General features: G+C 38.3%; 1 protein-coding gene across 2 annotated transcripts in view; it reads left to right on the top strand.

Moving 5' to 3' along the window:
• The window catches only part of CEP135 (centrosomal protein 135kDa), a 106,745-nt gene that overhangs the window by 25,229 nt on the left and 64,350 nt on the right, over nt 1-17,166 (top strand). The window contains exons 2-8 of one of the 2 annotated variants that reach the window (XM_011992508.1): nt 2,893-3,051; nt 3,830-4,020; nt 4,942-5,109; nt 7,953-8,094; nt 10,778-10,862; nt 14,790-14,918; nt 16,168-16,383. In XM_011992508.1, the coding sequence (XP_011847898.1) occupies nt 2,939-3,051; nt 3,830-4,020; nt 4,942-5,109; nt 7,953-8,094; nt 10,778-10,862; nt 14,790-14,918; nt 16,168-16,383 (1,044 nt within the window). In that variant the 5' untranslated portion in view covers nt 2,893-2,938. Of the gene's footprint in view, nt 1-2,889; nt 3,052-3,829; nt 4,021-4,941; nt 5,110-7,952; nt 8,095-10,777; nt 10,863-14,789; nt 14,919-16,167; nt 16,384-17,166 lie in introns of those variants that run through there. The other variant, XM_011992507.1, reaches the window with a different exon arrangement.

Raw genomic sequence — 17,166 nt, forward strand, 5'->3', positions numbered from 1 at the left:
CCGCCCCCACACCTCCTTCCTGTCAACACCCGACGGTAAAGTTGCAAACCGGAGATTGGCCGGAGGAGAGCTTGGGCCGACTTGTCACGGAGCGTCAGTGTAGGCCGTGCAGACAGGCTTGCTGTTGACCAATGGTTCGATTTAAACATTAAAATGCCGTCTCAGTGTCACAATCATCCATGCTCTTTGTAACAAAAATGTCCCAAAGCGTAGGACGACAGCCTTCAATTAACCTTCACCCAGCTCCTTTGAAGCCTCTCCACTGCTTTCCAGCCTTTACTACTTTGAGTTCAATACGAAGGGACTCCGAGATAACCACAGCTAACGGGTTTCTGTGGTGTTTGCGGTTTTGTTTTTTTAACCCCTGTGCACACGTACATACAGCATTAAATGTACTGGTTTTCAAACGCCAACCCCCAGATACTTCTACACATATATGTATGGGTGACTCCCAAACCGAACCTTTTATGTTGCTTTGCTAGAAACTTAAGAGTATAGCCGCCATATTTGGATGGGGGTTACGGGGGAAGGCGGGGAAGGCAACAGTTCATGGGTGGGGATGGCCTAACATGTTTCTGTCTGGGAGGATTTTAATCTGTCCTGTGTATTGAGGCCCTGCCCATGATTTATTGATTCGTATTCATTCTCATTCCCTCCCCTCCAAAGCAGGATGTGAGGAGGTATTATCTCTGGGTAACTGGAGTTGGTAGCAAAGAGGGGAAATGTTTTGAGTGGTGCACCCCTTTAAGTTTACACCCTGCTAGCAATACGCCTGGATTTGTCAGGTCTATTTCTGATGTCTGCAGGAATTTCCCTAAAAACCCTGCATCACTTAGGTGTCTCTCGTGGAAGGAACCTAGGAAATCCATTAGGAAGCGATTCAAGAAAAGTTAACAAGAGCAGGGAGAAAGATATACAGAAAGGAGTCACCAAGGAGAGTGACTGATTTAGAAATGATTTGGTAAGTTGAGGAAGCATGGTACAGAAACCAGAGTGCTGGACCAGGACTCAGGAGACCTGGTCTCTGATGACTGCCCACCTACTTTGTGGCCCCGTGGTTTTGGAAGAGTTACTTTCTTGAGGCAGCCTTTCCTCATGTTTAAGTAGGGATGTTATCATTGGTCTTTCTCCCTCACAGGGTAGTTGTGAGGATCGGCTTTTACATGTATGCTCATGCATGTAATGCATTTTTAATATATTGTGAAGAACAACAGATGTAAAACAAAATTTTTATTTGGCTTAGAAATGTGAGTACCATGACTGCAGTTAGTTAGCAAAGGTTAGAAAAGAGCAAAGTTTCTAAAGAAATTATCTTTGGGCTGAGCGTATTGGCTCACACCTGTAAACCTAGCACTTTGGGAGGTAGAGGTGGGAGAATACCTTGAGCTCAGGAGTTGGAGACCAGCCTGGGCAACATAGCAAGACCCTCTCTCTAAAAAAGGTAAAAATTAAAATTGAAAAAAAGAAATGATCTTTGGATAACTCCATTTTAGGACAGATTGATAGGAATATATTTATAAATATTTAAAAAGACAAAGATAAGAACTTGAACAGAGGTACTTATGTGTGTCTTTTTTTTAACTGAAGTGAAATTTACATGGTGAAATGCACAGAGCTTAAGTGTACTATTTGAAAAGTACATTCTCTAAATGTATACACTTGTGTAACCACTACCCCAATCAATGTAATATTTTCATTACCCTAAAAAGTTGTCTCTTAACTCTAACAGGCAATCTGCAGCCCGCCTCACCTCCCCAGACATCTGTTTTGATTTCTGACCCCATGGTTTAATTTTACTTGTTCATCAACTGCGTATAAATGGAGTCATACAGTGTATGTCTGGTGTCTTTTGCTCAAATAATGTTTCTGAGATTCATCCATGCTGTTGATGTATATCAGTAGTTTCTTTAATCCCTTAATATTGCATTGTATAAATATATCATAGTTTATGCCTTCTGCTGTTGATGGGGGTTTAGGTTGTTTCCAATTTGGGACTACTATGAGTAAAGCTCCTGTGAACGTTCTTGTAGAGTCTTTTTGTGGATATTTTTTATTTCTATAAATACCTGGGAATAGAATCACAGGGTTATAGTCTAGAAGTATGTTTAACTTTATAAAAAGCTGCCAGACTTTTTCCAAAGTGATTTTACACTCCTGTCAGCAGTGTGTGAAGATTCTAGTTGCTCCAGATCTTTGTCGACATTTGCTATTGTCGGTCCTTGTAATTTTAGTCATTCTAGTTTGGGATAAATTGTACCTTGTTGTTTTAATTTGTATTTCCATGTTGACTACTGTTGAGCACCATTTCATATCATTATTCCCATTCAGACACCTATGCGAGGTGTCTGTCTGAGTCTTTAGCGCAACTAAATTTTAGTTTTAGCCCAAATTAATGTTCTTATTGAGATGTTTGTCTTACTATTGAGCTGTAAGCGTTCCTTTTATATTCCCTATACAAATCCTTTGTCAGATATTGTGAATATTTTCTCCCACTCTTTGGTTTGCCGTCTCTATTTTCTTGAGTATTTTGATGAGGAGACATTTTAAATTTTGATGAAGTCCAGTTTATCAAATTTATCTTTTATGTTTAGTGCTTTTAAAAGAGGCCTCTCTAAGAAGTCTCTGCCTACTTCAGGCTTAGGAAAAATCTTTGTTTTCTCCTAGAAGCTTTAGTATTTTAACTTTTACATTTAGTTGTATGAAGAAGTATTTATTTTAATGCAGCAACAGGAATATCATAAGCATTGACTTTAAATCTGAATTTTCCAGAAGGCTACCTACCTGAAGAAAAACAAAAAATAATTGCTTCATATTAAAATAATTTTTTCTTCTTATTGTGAAACAACAGTCATAGCTATAAGAAGATAACGATGTTTCATTCTTTTCTCTCAGGACTTTAATTTTTGGAAGTGAATAAAACTTGTTTTGGAAGTACAAGATGACTACAGCTGTAGAAAGAAAGTATATTAATATTAGGAAAAGACTGGATCAGCTGGGATACCGCCAGACTCTGACAGTGGAGTGTTTACCTTTGGTAGAAAAACTTTTCAGGTAAAGACAAAAATACAGTTTTAAACCTAATCCACTTAACTCATTTCTGATTAAACTTCATGCTTCGGTAAAGAAAAGGGTAGCTTTTCGGAAAGTCTTTCAATCATGAAGCTCATCTGTTTTTTCCCTGCTGTACTGTTCAAAGTCAACATTTCTGAGGGTTTTCTCTGTGAACAGAATTACAGTTTTTTGGGTATATGATATAATTGAGAGACACTTCTCTCTTAAGCTCTTTTTTTCCCCCCTGAAGTTCTTTGTCTGCTTCACTGGTCTTCAAATACAGTCATGGATAGTTTCATGACAGTGACACGTTCTGAGAAACATGTCATTCATTAGGTGATTTTGTCGTTGTACCGACATCATAGGGTGTGCTTACACAAATCTAGATGGTATAGCCTACCACAAACCTAGGCTATATGATCTATATCCTATGGCTCTTAGGCTACAAACCTGGACAGCATGTTACTATACTGAATACTATAGGCAGTTGTAACACAATGGTGCCTATTTGTATATCTGAACATATGTAAACATAGAAGAGGTATTGTATTGTGCTACAGTGTTACAATGACCAGGATCTCATGAGGCAATAGGAATTTTTCAGCTCCCCCCATTATAAATCTTACAGAACTACTCTCCTTTCTATATGTGGTCTGTCATTGACCAAAATGTCATTATGTGGTGCATGACTGTATTTTAAGCCTCTTTAGAAATATGTTTTTAGTTATTAGAAAGTTAATGAAATATTTCCTGGTATTTAAATTTTCTGTTCTTTTAGCGACTTAGTTCATACAACAGAGAGCCTTCGGCAATCAAAATTATCTGCTGTGAAAGCTGAAAAAGAAAGTGCCAATTTTGATTTTGTTTTGGAACCCTATAAACTTGAAAATGCAAGATTGAGTAGAGAAAATAATGAATTATACCTAGAGTTAATGAAACTGAGAGAACATTCGGACCAACACGTTAAAGGTAAGCGAAAATTTGAAAATTTTTAAAATGCAATGTCTTTGTCCTTTTTGTTTTAGAAGGAAAGGCTAATGTCTAATTTTAAAACTATCGATTAGAAAATATAGTAGTCCTACAGCTGGATGGTGTGTGCCTATAATCCCAGCTACTCGGGAGTCTAAGGTGGGAGGATTGTTTGAGTCCAGAAGTTTGAGACCAGCCTAGGCAACATATTGAGAACTTGTTTCAAAAAAAGAAAAGAAAATATGGTAGTCCTTCTGCTAATAGCCCCTGAAAGACTATAAGGTATGTTGAAGAGTTCCTGAGAAGGAAAATAAATGTGCATTATATAGCTATGGTAATCACTATATGTGGATTACATTTTTAGAATTAAAATTTTAGAATTAAAATTGCCATAGAAAATATTAAATGCTGGATTTGAAGAAATGTTCTTGAAACAACTTTTGTTTTTCCCTTACTGAAAATAAAAGTAGTAAATAAGGTGAAAGCCATGTATCATGCTGACTGTTTTATAGTCAGTCTTTGAGCTATGGAGTAGAATAGGATGATTTCAAAAGTACTAGGGAAAAGATGATTATATGGTTATCTTAGTATGAATTATTCTTACATTAAGTGGAAAACTTTATCTAATCCATGGTATGAATTGGTAATCCTTTAGCTTCAGACCCAATTTACTGGATCAAAAGCTATGATGTACATTAGGCTCATACTATAGCTGCAAAATGAAGATTCCCTTTTGTGCTTAGTGAGTTATTTGCAGTTTTGTTAATAATAGTAGAAGAAGGAATACGTTTCTACTAAAGCATGCGTAAGAAGCAGGTGGAAACTTTTAAATTGATACGACTTTTTGTATTTTGTGAAATGGAAAACCTTCATTGGATTTCTTGATCTTTAAAATGGTCTTTGAATCTTTTTCATTTTAAGAGTTGAAAACTTCATTGAAGAAGTGTGCACGTGAAACAGATGATCTGAAATTTCTAAATAACCAATATGTTCATAAACTCAAACTGTTGGAGAAAGAGAGCAAAGCTAAGAATGAAAGAATTCAACAACTTCAAGAAAAGAATTTGCATGCTGTAGTACAAACTCCAGGTAAATCGATTCCTTCTCAAGACAAATTGGACATATTTAATCTTTTAACGATGTTAACATCATTGACTAAAATAGGACTTTGGATTGTATTTTCATGCTTAGACTTTAGTGTTTGAAAATATATATTGAATAGACCATAAACTTCTTATTTATTTCTAATGATTTGGGTAGTAATTTATATGTGTGCTGAGAAATGTATGTAGTGTTAGTTACTGAGATATAAGTAGTCTAACTTTAATGCCCAGAGCTTTCTCTAATCAATATTTTAAATTCTTTTTTCTATTATTATTATCATTATTATTTTAGTTGTAAAAGTAACCCATACTCATTAAAGAATTCGGAAATTATGTACTTTCTTAGTTTATTTTACTATTTTTAGCATTATGCTCAGCAGTTATAGAGCAAGAAAAAGAAATGATGGGTCCAGGTGCGGTGGCTCACACCTGTAATCCCAACACTTTGGGAGGCTGAAGTGGGCAGATCATTTGAGCCCAGTTCGAGACCAGTGTAGGAACATGGTGAAACCCCATCTCTACCAAAAATACAAAAATTAGCTGGGCATGGTGGCGCAAGCCTATAGTTGCAGCTACTTGGGAGGCTGACGTGGGAGGATTGCTTGAGCCTGGGAGGCGGAGGTTGCAGTGAGCTGAGAGTATACCACTGCACTCCAGCTTGGGTGATAGAGTGAGACCCTGTCTCAAAAAAACAAAACAATGGGCCACATCCAGAGTTGGTGATTGTTCAGCAGGTATGGGTTGGTGGAAGAATCTACAATATTAGTGACAAAATCATTAAGATAGCTGAACCATGGGATCAAGATTATGAAATTAACTGAGTAACAGGTAGCTGCTGGTTTATGGGACTAGGTCAAGACAGATTAAAGAGCATGGTGAGTACCAAAAGTGATTTGTTTGCTATGAAGATTACAGTCAGAATGGAATTTTGGAGTTGAAGAACTAGAAGCCAGCAGAGTTCTGAGTGATGACAAAGGCCAAAGTGTAGTCATTTTATTGTGTGCCTGAGGTTGAGGGGAGAGGAAACTCCTGAGAGTGGACAGATTAGAACTGTGAAGGCAGGGTTGGGGAAGACTCAGTGGACCGTGAGATAGTTTAGTAAATGAGATAGATGGACACGGAGACTGTGAGCCAAAGGCAGAAGAGATGGAGAAAAGTGGAAGTCAACCTTGAAAGTAACTAGAAGATTAAGCCTAAAAAGAGGATAATCAGGTTTCCTGAGGAAAGAATGGGATAGACTCCAGAGAGATTCAAGATGTGTAATCAATATAGAGACTAAGTGTAGATTTGGGAAGCAGAGGAATTCTCAGACTTCTCTTTCGAGTGAATGAGTAGGTGGAGGGTGATACTATTTCTTAAGTTAGAGAATGTGGGAAGCAGAGCAGGAGTCCACTTTTGGATGTGTGGAGTGTGCTATACCCAGAAAACATGCATGTCTAAATTTTTGGCAAACAGTGGGATATGTAGATCTGTTCTCAAAAGTGTGGGCCCTGGTGGAGATGCAAATTTGAGAGTCATTGGAGTCTCACGGTAATTGAAGCTATGGGTGTAGTAAGAATTATCTAGTGAAATTATGTAGACTGGAAAGAGAGGAGACCCAGAGTCAGATGCTAGGGAAGTTGGTATTTAAGGGACAGGTGGAAGAAGACAGCTTCTGAAAGGAACTGAGGAGCCACCAAGGAGGAAAACCAGGAGGTAAAGAAAGAAGGAATGGTTAGCTTTGTTCAAGTGTGTGAACAAGCAGGTCATTTAAATACTCTTGGCCCAGTTTTCTTATCCTTAAAACTCCTTTTGTATACTCCTACTTTTGTAGGAGTATACAAAATTTGTTAGAATTCTAATGAGACAAAATTGTGAATTATGTTTCTTCTTCACGAGGATCTTCTAGTTTTTCAAATACACTTCTAATCTTGGCAAAATCCTTAAAAAGATAAATTGTCTATGTATTTTTGACCAAGACAAGATATATCTAGCTGTAAGAAAATTTAGTCCTACTACTTGTAAAGATTAAGAAAACATTCCCTCCTAATTCAGGTTATAGCTTGGCTTTATATTACAGATGACATTCCGTTCATTCTAAGTTTGCTACTTATAATTTCAGTTATCTGCTATGTTGATATTACTTAATAAGCATGCATATTTTAGTTCTCACTGCCAGTTTTCTGCTAGTGATAATTTCTTGAGCTCATAATAGTGAACACCACAGGCACATTCAGCTTTTTTTTTTTTTTTTTTTGAGATGGAGTTTCATTCTTGTTGCCCAGGCTGGAGTGCAGTGGCACGATCTTGGCTCACCGCAACTCTGCCTCCCGGGTTCAAGCGATTCGCCTGCCTCAGCCTCCCAAGTAGCTGGGATTACAGGTGCCCGCCACCACGCCCAGCTAATTTTTTTGTATTTTTAGTAGAGAGGGGGTTTCACCTTGTTTGCCAGGCTTGGTCTCGAACTCCCAATCTCAGGTGATCCACCAGCCTCTGCCTTCCAAAGTGTTGGGATTACAGGCATGAGCCACCGTACCCGGCCATATTCAGCTTTTAAACTTGCCAAAGTCTTATCCCCATCTAGTGGACAAACATATTAAACCTGGGCATATATGCCAAGCATGCAAGCATATAAAACTTGTTTGATAACCATGTCTTGTTGAGGTTTTTAGGAATGCATTGTTTAGTTAAAGATCAGGGTGGATATTTACATATTGATGGAGAAAATATTTTATCAATATATATTATGAACTGCAGCACAATTTATAACCAAAAGGCTAACCTGGAATATTTAATTCTAAGACATGGTTTTGTTTCTTCTTAATTTTTTAAGACACTCATTCTTTTTAGGTGGCAAGAAAAGAAGTATTGCTTTCAGGCGCCAGCGTATGCAAATTGATGAACCGGTTCCTCCCTCTGAAGTCAGTTCATATCCGGTTCCTCAACCAGATGACCCTTACATTGCAGACCTCCTACAAGTGGCTGATAACAGGTGCATTAAATAATTCTTTCTTGGCTTGAGTTAATTGAGCACTCAGTTAGCTCTAAGTTTCTTGATAGGAGGGCTTTTTGTCTTGTTAACTGTTGTCTCTCCAGTGTCTAGCACAGAACTTTGCACAGGCACTCGGTAAATACTTTCAGATTGATATAAAATGTTTTTACTTGTTTTGAAACTTTGATCAAGTAGATTGTATATCTAAGGTTTCTGTTCACACTGGTTTAAAAATAGTTTAGTGCCATCAAGAACCTGTTTAAGTAGAGCTGCTTTGACATTTTGTGTCATCTCCAAGTAAGAGGTATCCTTTTTGCAGGAATCTTTATTACTTCAGATTTATGTCAACTGCCAGTTAAATATGAAGAGATTTGTAACTGGATTTGAAATTCCTTTTTAATGGTTTCTCTAGCTCTGTGTTTATATTTCCTTACATTTGAATTATATATAAATTCCATTTGATTGAAACGTTATTAAACCTCCTGGGCAAGGCACTGTGTAAGTGTTCTGAGGATATAAAGATGAAGAAGATGGTGTTTCTGCTTTTGAGAAGTTTGTAGTCCAGTACTAGAGATGAGACGAGAAATTCACAAAGCATCATTAAGAAAATTCTAAGAGGCTCAAATTATAAATTCACAAAACACCATTAAGAAAATCATAAGAGACTCAGCCGGGCGCGGTGGCTCAAGCCTATAATCCCAGCACTTTGGGAGGCCGAGACGGGCGGATCACAAGGTCAGGAGATGGAGACCATCCTGGCTAACACGGTGAAACCCCGTCTCTACTAAAAAATACAAAAAACTAGCCGGGCATGGTGGCGGGCGCCTGTAGTCCAAGCTACTCAGGAGGCTGAGGCAGGAGAATGGCGTGAACCCGGGAGGCAGAGCTTGCAGTGAGCCGAGGTGGCACCACTGCACTTCAGCCTGGGCAACAGAGTGAGACTCCATCTGGAAAAAAAAAAAAAAGAAAAAGAAAATTATAAGAGACTCAAAGGATGAGCACTAGTCTCCATGATAATAGCTGGAGAAGCATTTCAAAGTATAGAATACACTAATGGAAATAGTTCATGCAGGTAGCTTTTTATTTTGTAGATTATGCAGAGAATGTGGGGGATTTTATTAATCTCAGTTGATCAATCTAAAAGAGATCACTGGGACCAGGTGCAGTGGCTCACACCTGTTAATCCCAGCACTTTGGGAGGCCGAGGCAGGAGGATTGCTTGAACCCATGAATTCGAGACCAGCCTGGGCAATATAGTGAGACCTTGTCTCTACAAAAAAAAATAAAAATTAACCAAGCATGGTGGCATGCACCTGTAGTCCCAGCTACTGAGGAGGCTGAGGTAGGCAGATTGCTTGAACCTAGGAGGCAGAGCTTGCAATGAGCTGAGATTGAACCACTGCACTCCAGCCTGGGACACAGAGCAAGACCCTTTGAGCTACTGATTAGGATCTCTTCACTCAATTGTCACACAATATTTTTACATAGTTATTTGACCTTAACTGGGAAGTGTTTTGTTTTTATAATCTAGGACTTTTCAGACAATGTGTTAGTATTATTTAGGGAATTATTTGGGCTGCATAAGTGACATTCGTCTCTTTTAATTGTCCTATTTAATTTATATATGCACATTTTGTTTGTATTCAGAGTCATTCATGCATTTATATGAGTGCAGCTGCATGCATACTCTTCTCCTAAACCTAGATTGGTAGAAAATGTTGGTTCCAGTTAACATCAAGTACAAGCCGTATCCAGCCTCATTTACTCCACCCCATGGAAAATCTCTTTTAAAAACAGACCTGGGGCTGGAAGCACTGTGGCTCACGCCTGTAATCCCAACATTTCGGTAGGCCGAGGCAGGAGGATTGCTTAAGCCCAGGAGTTCAAGACCGGCTTCGGCAATGTGGATAAACTCTCTCTCTACAAAAAATTTTAAGATTACCCAAGTGTGGTGGCATGTGCCTATGGTCCCAGGTACTTGGGAGGCTGAGGTGGGAGGATTGATGGAGCTGTGGAGGTTGAGGCTACAGTGAGCTGTGATCGGGCCACTGGATTCTAGCCTGGGTAACAAAGGAAGGCCCTGACTCAAAAAAGAGAAAAAAGCAGACCTGGCTTCAGGCTTTGTCTTTCCAATATGAAAATAGATTATGTCATAATGTACCTGAACAATTCAGGTAATTTGGACAAAATCTTGATTCTGTTAGAATTAACAAGTTCCAGAAGGAATAGGTTTTTTGCTGTAGTTACATATGATCTTTCTCTCCAGAGTTTCAAAGTAGTATTAGACAATACAGGGTTAGGGGCAGAAAACACATTTTAGTTTCTTATTTCACTTACTAAGCCTGTGAATTTTGGAGTAAACCTGAGTTTTCTAAACCTAAGAATTGGCAGCAGTACCTCAAAGAATTTTCCTGGGGATCAAAATGCAGTAGTGAGGTGTTTCTTGCACAGTGTATCTGAGTTACAAATTATTTTCTACTCAGTTTTAAATCTATTCTTACAAACCAACTCTCCATGATGATGTACTATATTTTTTGTTGATTTGGGGACCCTTTGGCACAGTACATCCTACCTCTTTGAGAAGCTGAAAGTATAGAATTTATGAAATAACACATCTAGCTTTGTTTCTTATTTTGTATTTCTTAACAAAAGTATATTGGCATTAATTTAAAGTGCTTTTCAGGATTCAAGAACTTCAACAGGAAGTCCACCAGCTACAAGAAAAGTTAGCAGTGATGGAAAGTGGGGTGAGCGATTATAGCAAGCAGGTAGGATTTTTATTTACTTGCGTAGTAGAGATTGAGATAGGTATGCTGTGATTGTAAATAGAATTGGGTTGTATTTGAAATTACTGATACTGAGTTTTTATATAGCTTTTATCTTTTTCATCAGGTTTGTTAATAGAGTTAATAGCTGGAATAGCTTAGGTGGCTTTACTTACTTAGTCTGTCTCTTCAAAAAATTTAAAAATTAGCCAAGTGTGGTGGCATGTGCCTATGGTCCAGGTACTTGGGAGGCTGAGGTCGGAGGATTGATGGATTGAAGAGCACTTATTTACTCCATTCCCTTCACTATTCATTGAGGTGAATAGTAGTTTTTGTTTGGTTTTTCTTTTAGCTGAATCATTTATCTCCCCAAATATAATTTTATAACCATATTACTGTTTTCATTGAAGTGTGCTATGTTTTACAATTGTGCTTTTGTGATTTTTCTACTCTTTTTATAGATTTTGTCATATTGAACACCAGTCTCTTAGAAAGTTACTCTTTTGTGTTGCCATGTTTTTTTTTTTTTTTTTTCTCTCTACAAGCACTAGTCCTCATACAACAGTTTTCTGAAGAATCAGGAGAATTAGTAGATGCAGAGTTGTATTATAACCATAGCAAGCTTTGTCTTTTCATAATTTCTATTGATGTCTTGGCTAAATTCTAATTTGGGTAATTACTGGCTTGTTTTCTTAATACGCGTCTTAAGGTTAAATTGGGTAACACGTTTTTCATTTTCTGCATTGACTGCATTTTTTTTTTTTTGAGACGGAGTGCTGTGTCGCCCAGGCTGGAGTGCAGTGGCCGGATCTCGGCTCACTGCAAGCTCCGCCTCCCGGGTTTACGCCATTCTCCTGCCTCAGACTCCCGAGTAGCTGGGACTACAGGCGCCCGCCACCTCGCCCGGCTAGTTTTTTGTATTTTTTAGTAGAGACGGGGTTTCACCGTGTTAGCCATGATGGTCTCGATCTCTTGACCTCGTGATCCGCCCGTCTCGGCCTCCCAAAGTGCTGGGATTACAGGCTTGAGCCACCGTGCCTGGCCTGCATTTTTTTTTTGAGTGATCTGCACACACAAATATAGATGTAACTTAGGTGTTGGTATGACTACGTCTTTAAAGTGTTTTGAAGATTAGTTGGATTAAAATGGAGTTAAAGAAAATCGACTAGGCGTGGTGGCTCATGCCTGTAATCCTAGCACTTTGAGAGGCCGAGGTGAGTGGATCACTTGAGGTCGGGAGTTGGCGGCCAGCCTGATCAACATGGAGAAACCCCATCTCTACTAAAAATACAAAATTAGCTGGGCGTGGTGGCGCATACCTGTAATCCCAACTACTCGGGAGGCTGAGGAAGGAGAATCGCTTGACCCTGGGAGGCAGAGGTTGTGGTGAGCCGAGATCATGCCATTGCACTCCAGCCTGGGCAACAAGAGCGAAAACTTGGTCTAAAAAAATAAAAATAAAAAAAAATTCCATCTTCTGAGAATGTCACCTTGTCTCAACTTTCTATCTCTACCTTTAAAATTAGCCATATTTGCACTCAGGCTGTCTTAAGATTTAGGGGGCAGGGTATTGTTCATCCTGTTTAAGGCTGAGTTGCCCGTGCTCTTGACCCCATTTCCTCTTTTTTCCTTAGGACCTTACTTTAATCAATTATTCTTTTTTCTTTAATAAGTACTTGCATAACCACTTTACAACGATTAATTTAATCTTCATAACAATCCTGTGAAGACGTACTTCTATTGTCATAGCTAACATCCCTTTTCAAAAACTCTTTTTTTTTTAAATGGAGTCTCGCTCTGTCGCGCAGTCTGGAGTGCAGTGGCATGATCTCGGCTCATTGCAAGCTCTGCCTCGTGGGTTCATGCCATTCTCCTGCCTCAGCCTCCTGAGTAGCTGGGACTACAGGCACCCACTACCGCGCCTGGCTAATTTTTTGTTATTTTTTAGTAGAGACGGGGTTTCACCGTGTTAGCCAGAATGGTATCGATCTCCTGACCTCATGATCCTCCCACCTCGGCCTCCCAAAGTGCTGGGATTACAGGTGTGAGCCACCGCGCCCGGCCAAAAAACTCTTTTAACTACCTCTTCCTCTTGAGGATTCCTTCTCCCTCTCTATGCATACTTCTCCAAAGACTGTCTTACTTGATAGCTCCATTTCTGTCTCTGCTTCTCCACCTCCTGCTCACTCCTTAACCTATTGTAGTCTGTCTTCTGCACTCACTACGTGAACTAGTCTAGTTAATTATATCAGTAACATTAATTGCTAGATCCAAAAGGATACTTAAGAGTCTATTTTCTTGACCTACTCTGTGGTAGTTGGTAGTATTGATAATTGCTCTTTGAAACTTTTCCATGACTTCATTTTTTTCCAGTTTTCTTTTTTTTAAGCCTATTATAATTTATTTTTTTTGCTTTGTTTCACCTGTCCACTCCCTGAAATATTACTGTTTTCCTGAATTCTGTCTTTAACCCTTCTTCTCTTCCGTATCTTTTCTCAAGTGTCCTCATCGCTCTCTTGGTTTAAAATATTGCCTGTGTATTGATGACTCCTCCATCTCTCTCTGGCTCAAACTTCTCTGCTGAACTCCACACCCATATACCCACCTTCACACTGGGCATTTCCACTTGAATGTAGTCTTTTTGTACTCATATGCCTTGTACTGGACTTGTTCTCTTCTGGTTTCAACTCCTATATTCTCTGCTTTGGTTGGTAGCATCAACGTTTGCCCAACTGCACATTCTGTAGTCTTTCTAGATCTCTTTCTTTTGCCTTCACGTACCACTCACCAAGTTCTGTCATTTCTACTGGCTAAGTGCTTCTTAAACTTATTTCTTCTGTTCTATCCTCTACCACTGTTTTATTTTAGTCATTAATTGTTTCTTATGCATTCCTGCATTAGGTTTCCTTGCCTCTGTTTTTATTCCTGTCAATTTCATCCTTTAGTGCAGGATAATCATAATTAGTTTCGTCCTAATTCTTCAGACATCCCCGACTACTAGATCCCATGCACATTACATCCAGTCATACCAAGCTATTTCTGCTGTCTCAAACATTCCATATTGTTGTTACTTTTTGGTATGTTTGGAGTGTTTGGTTATTTATTTATTTTAAGAAAACCAAAGCTTGGGCAAGGAGCGGTGGCTCACGCCTACAATCCCAGCACTTTAGGAGGCTGATTTGGGCAGATCACCCAAGGTCAGGAGTTCAAGACCAGCCTGGCCAACATGGTAAAACCCCATCTCTACTAAAAATACAAAAATAGCTAGGCATGGTGGCACATGCCTGTAGTCCCAGCTACTCAGGAGGCTGAGGCAGGAGAATCGCTCGAACCCGGGAGGCAGAGGTTGCAGTGACCCGAGATCATGCCACTGCACTCCAGACTGGGTGACAGAGTGAAACTCCGTCTCAAGAAGAAAAAAAAAAGCCAAAGCTTGAAAGTGTGAGCTTTTCCAAATTCTTACATAAATAACAGATAATTAAATTCACCCCAGTTTCCTATTCTTTCTAATATTGAGGTTCAGTAGCAACTTACTTTTCTTAGTGTGTTACACTCATTTATTTATTCTACTAGGGACTGAAGTAGTTTTGATTCAGTTCTAGTACTTGAGCATGTGTGTAATCTGCTAACAAGTTTGTTTTTATATAAACATTGTTAAATCTTAAAAGAGGGAAAAAAATACAAAAATTAAATAAGGAAGAATCTGTAGTAAAAATACATATGAAAGATATATTGACAGTATGTCTGTTGACATTTTCTATATAATTTATTTTTGTTCTGCATTTATGCATATATCACACAAATATAAGTGTTAATCTCTTGTATACATTGGGACGAAAGAAAATATGTCCAAATAAATGTTTGTTCAGTGTTAATCATTTAGCTGAAAACCAGATTTTTTAAAATGACAGCATGTCTTTGTATCTTCAGATTGAGCTAAGAGAACGAGAGATAGAACGACTGTCAGTTGCTTTGGATGGTGGTAGGTCCCCTGATGTCCTCTCTCTGGAGTCTAGAAATAAAACCAATGAAAAGCTTATTGCTCATTTAAATATTCAGGTAATTGCTTTTATAATTATTTCACTGAGTGTATATAATGGTGTTTATAATAAACGCTATATGTTTATAATGGTCTACGGGTTTGTAAAAGTGGCAAGAGTTGTTCACTGAGGTATTATTTGCAATGGGAAAAATTTGATAGAATCATAGTATCCAGAAATAGGGTGGAGTTATTGAAAAATCATGTTTCTAAAGACTATTGAATGAGGAGTAATTAACATACACCATAACATTAACAATTTAAAGGAAGAGAATAAACTCTGGGCACATGATTGTCAATTTGCTTTTAAGAAAATGTATATATGGACTTGGAAAGAGAAAACAAAGAGAATGTACCAAAGTATACTAACAAAGCTTATCTTTGTGTGGTGGAATATTCTCCTTTATGGTTTTCTCTTTTTTAAAAAAAAAAAATTTCGTGAGTATATCTTTTATAACCTAAAAAATTAAAAATGTATATAAAAATTAAATATCTAGCTTTTAGCTACTTACGTAGTGGATTCCTTTGGCATGCATTTGACCTAAGGCTGAAAGAGCAGGAGAGTTCCATATAGCATGACACATGAACTTTAGAAATTTTGGTATGACAGAGCTGCTTGGGCTACAAACAGAATATAGTAGGTAAAAAATATCAACAGTAGCTCTAGAGGAGTGCTGTCCCATACAAATATGATATGAGCCATAAATGTAATTTAAATTTTTCTAGTAGCAGCTCGATTTAAAAAAATAAAAAGAGGTGAAATTAATTGTAATAATGTGTTTACCCCAGTATGTCCAAAATATTATCATTTCAACCGGTAATGTTTTTACATACCTATTTTTTTCTTTGTATTATCTTTGAAATCCTGTGTATATTTTATAGTTATAGCACATCTCAGTTTACACTAGCCACATTTCAGATTTTCAGATGTTCAGTAGCCACATGCGGTTGCTAGTGGCTACTATATTGAACAACACATTCTATTATCATCATGATATTCTTGTCATATAGAACTCTGTACTGGGAAAAAGTTCACACAAATTTCTTGTCCTTTCTGTGCTTGAAAATCAAAGCCAATGGATATGTACTTTCATTACACTTCACATGGTCAGTTTTGTAAATAACAATATAAATTTGCAAATATAGAATAGCTGTAGTTTTAATCTTCAATAAGTTTTAAAATACAGTTTTTTGAAATATTATTTGGAAAGTCAGTGTTTAGGATAATTTTCCAATTCATATACCTCATAAATTACAACTCCAATTCAGGTTGACTTTCTTCAGCAAGCTAATAAAGACCTGGAGAAGCGTATACGAGAGCTTATGGAAACCAAGGAAACGGTGACATCTGAGGTTGTTAATTTAAGTAACAAAAATGAAAAACTCTGCCAAGAATTAACTGAAATAGATCAGTTAGCACAGCGGTTGGAAAGACATAAAGAAGAAGTGCTTGAGACTGCTGATAAAGAACTTGGGGAAGCAAAGGTAATGAATGATATGTGTGGGTTGTGAGAGTGTTCATTAATTCTCCAACACACAGTGAGCTTGAGCCCTTCTGATATCTGCAATTCAGGTTTTTGGTTTGTCTGTCTGTTTTTGTTTTTTTGCTTTGGTAATGCAGGGTTTTCTGAAGTGTTGTTTACACCTGTAAATGATTGTATTTGTTTTAGTTGTTTGAATGTCTCTCTGAAGCACACCTATTCTTAGGATGGATCTCCAAGGACTTGTTTTCCTTCAAGATTTTTATCTCTGCCTCTTTGTGCATTGTGAGAGAGCTTTTGAAGTTTCCCCTCTATGTCATTTTTGCTCTATAATCCTTTTTTTTTTTTTTTTTTTTTTTTTGAGACAGAATCTCTGTCTCCCAGGCTGGAGTGCAGTGGTGTGATCTCGGCTCACTGCAACCTCCGTCTCCCAGGTTCAAGCAGTTCTCCTGCCTCAGCCTCCAAATAGCTGGAATTACAGGTACTCGCCATGCCCAGCTAATTTTTGTACTTTTTTTTGTACTTTTAGTACAGATGGGGTTTCACCATGTGGGCCAGCCTGGTTGAACTCCTGACCTCAGGTGATCCATCCACCTCAGCCTCCCAAAATTCTGGGATTACAGGCGTGAGCCACTGCACTCAGCTTGTGGTTTTTGAGACATGGTCTTGCTCCGTTGCCCAGGCTGGAGTGTGGTGGGACAATCATAGCTTGCTGCAGCCTCAACCTCCTCAGGCTCAAGCAATCCTCCCATCTCAGCCTCCTGAGTAGCTGGGACTGCAGGTGCAT

Source organism: Mandrillus leucophaeus, unplaced genomic scaffold (genome assembly GCF_000951045.1).
Source record: "Mandrillus leucophaeus isolate KB7577 unplaced genomic scaffold, Mleu.le_1.0 Scaffold412, whole genome shotgun sequence".
Taxonomy (NCBI): Eukaryota; Metazoa; Chordata; class Mammalia; order Primates; family Cercopithecidae; genus Mandrillus; species Mandrillus leucophaeus.